The sequence below is a fragment of the Eufriesea mexicana genome, unplaced genomic scaffold (assembly GCF_001483705.2).
Source record: "Eufriesea mexicana isolate 0111107269 unplaced genomic scaffold, ASM148370v2 scaffold26590, whole genome shotgun sequence".
NCBI classification, from domain to species: domain Eukaryota; kingdom Metazoa; phylum Arthropoda; class Insecta; order Hymenoptera; family Apidae; genus Eufriesea; species Eufriesea mexicana.
Genome location: NW_016933462.1, coordinates 1 through 2,068, shown reverse-complemented (window position 1 = coordinate 2,068; position 2,068 = coordinate 1). Strand labels below are relative to the sequence as shown.

The window sequence follows — 2,068 nt, the reverse complement described above, 5'->3', positions numbered from 1 at the left end:
CTGCTCGAACTAGCGAGAGAATGCCGTCATTTAATGGCATTCGTTTATGTTTCGACTGCTTATTCTCATCATTACAATCAAACGATCGAGGAGAAATTTTACCCGCCACCGGCCGATTTGAAGCTGATCAAAGATTTGATACGTGCTGACGAAGAGAACGCAGCTGGAGTTACCGAGGAAGTGGTTCAAAGCATGGTAGACAAGTGGATCAATATTTACAGCTTTAGTAAAGCCACCACTGAAGAATTGGTTCGCGATTTTGCTAGAAAAACCTCGTTACCCTGTATCGTCTATCGGCCTTCAATAGGTATGATAAGCGAGTTAACATATTATTCTGAATTTATTTTCATGCGTACCTCTTATTACTAACAAATATTGAAATGCGTTATTACCCAGAAACCCAGAGATATCGACAAGAGCTGTTTTTAACACGAATCATACAGTTACAATATATTTATACTTACTTTTAATTTAATTGTAATCTGTGACACAATCATCGAATTCTTTCGAAATTCGTTAGTTATTCGAGGTAGTCGAAGGTATAATTCCTTTCGCCATTATACTTCTTTATTATTTATGGATTAACATTTCAACATTAATCATATCTATATTTTTAATGTCATAGAATAATAAGGTAAATTTTCGTATAGAATGCATTTATTTAATCAACAGTTATATCGACATACAAGGAACCAATTCCATGGATTGGAAACAAAAATGGTCCAGTAGTATTGATATCAGCAGGCATGAATGGTTACTTATATGTGTTGTATTGGTATGAGCACGTTATTATTGACATGATTCCGGTTGACATGACAATTAATGGCCTTTTGGCAGCGATTTGGGACTTTGTCGTGAATAGGTAATGTATTTTTTTTTTTTTCGTATGTACTGAAATAAATTAAAGTTTACAGCACGTTGCTGCCAAAATGGCACAAAAAGGTCGTAAAATGAATTATCTGTGTAATTTATGTACCGTGACGTACAGATTATGAAAATTAATATTTACTTTTCTGTACAGGAAATCGAATGAACCACAAGTATACAATTATGCAAGTTCCGATTGGAATCCATTAAAAACCTTTGAACTATGTGCACACAGTAGAGACATTGTACATAAGAATCCTTCGGTTAAAGCGGTCTGGTACCCGTTTCTCATTTGTTCTAACAACATTCTCATTTTCCTTCTACTTCATACACTTTGGCATGTTTTACCAAGTTTATTTATCGACTTATTCCGTTTACTTCGGGGAAAGAAACCAGTGTAAATATATTACATTTTTTTTCTACGGATTACAAAAATATTAAGCTCCATTTTAATAGAATTAATGAAATTATTTAAAAACCAACATTAGAAATTAGTTCAATTGTTAATATATTACATATTGACCTATAAAACTTACGTTTATTTTTGCAGACTCACAAGAATATTGGTCAACGTAACAAAAAATTATAGATTACTGTCGTATCTTGCATGCTCCAAGTGGGTTATCAAGGCGGATAAACTCAAAGAAATTCAAAGTAGAATGAACAAAGTCGATTTGGAAGAGTTTCCTTGTGATTTAGGATCAGTGGACTGGTATAAAAGTTTAGAAAAATTTATAGTAGCTTTACGAAAACTGCAGAATGAACCACCGTACGCGAGTAAACCACCGTACTCGAGGCAAAGCGGAAGAATCGAAATTTGATGATATTACATTACACCGTTTGCGGTTTATTTGCACTTTTTGCATTGTACATTTTTTGTACCATAACGAGCAGTTTTATTTCGTTATTATCAGCATAATTAGTACACCGCAGACTCTGTTATTCCGATACCGAATATTACCCTAAGTAATGAAAATTAATTAAAATTTAATTGTATTTATGTATAGAAATTTAATAACTATGCGAATACGATTTAATAACCGTTTGAAGTATACTAAGTAATTTTATTATGTTTTTTTTTAAGATACTCTTTTCGGTAAAGTGATGCCTAATTTATTTATTCATTCCACAATCATTCCACAATCGTTGATTTCTAATGCGTGAAAATGTTAAATAAGAATGGCAGGTGAAGAATTGCAAA

The 2,068-nt window shown here is 32.7% G+C and overlaps 1 protein-coding gene across 1 annotated transcript; it reads left to right on the top strand.

Moving 5' to 3' along the window:
• The first annotated feature begins 6 nt into the window (after window positions 1-6).
• Window positions 7-1,688, top strand: LOC108554530 (putative fatty acyl-CoA reductase CG8306). The gene is made up of 4 exons (XM_017909839.1): window positions 7-307; window positions 673-862; window positions 1,022-1,264; window positions 1,418-1,688. Exons 1-4 carry the CDS (start codon window positions 34-36, stop codon window positions 1,686-1,688), a joined length of 978 nt encoding a protein of 325 aa, XP_017765328.1. The 5' UTR covers window positions 7-33.
• The last annotated feature ends 380 nt before the right edge of the window (window positions 1,689-2,068 follow it).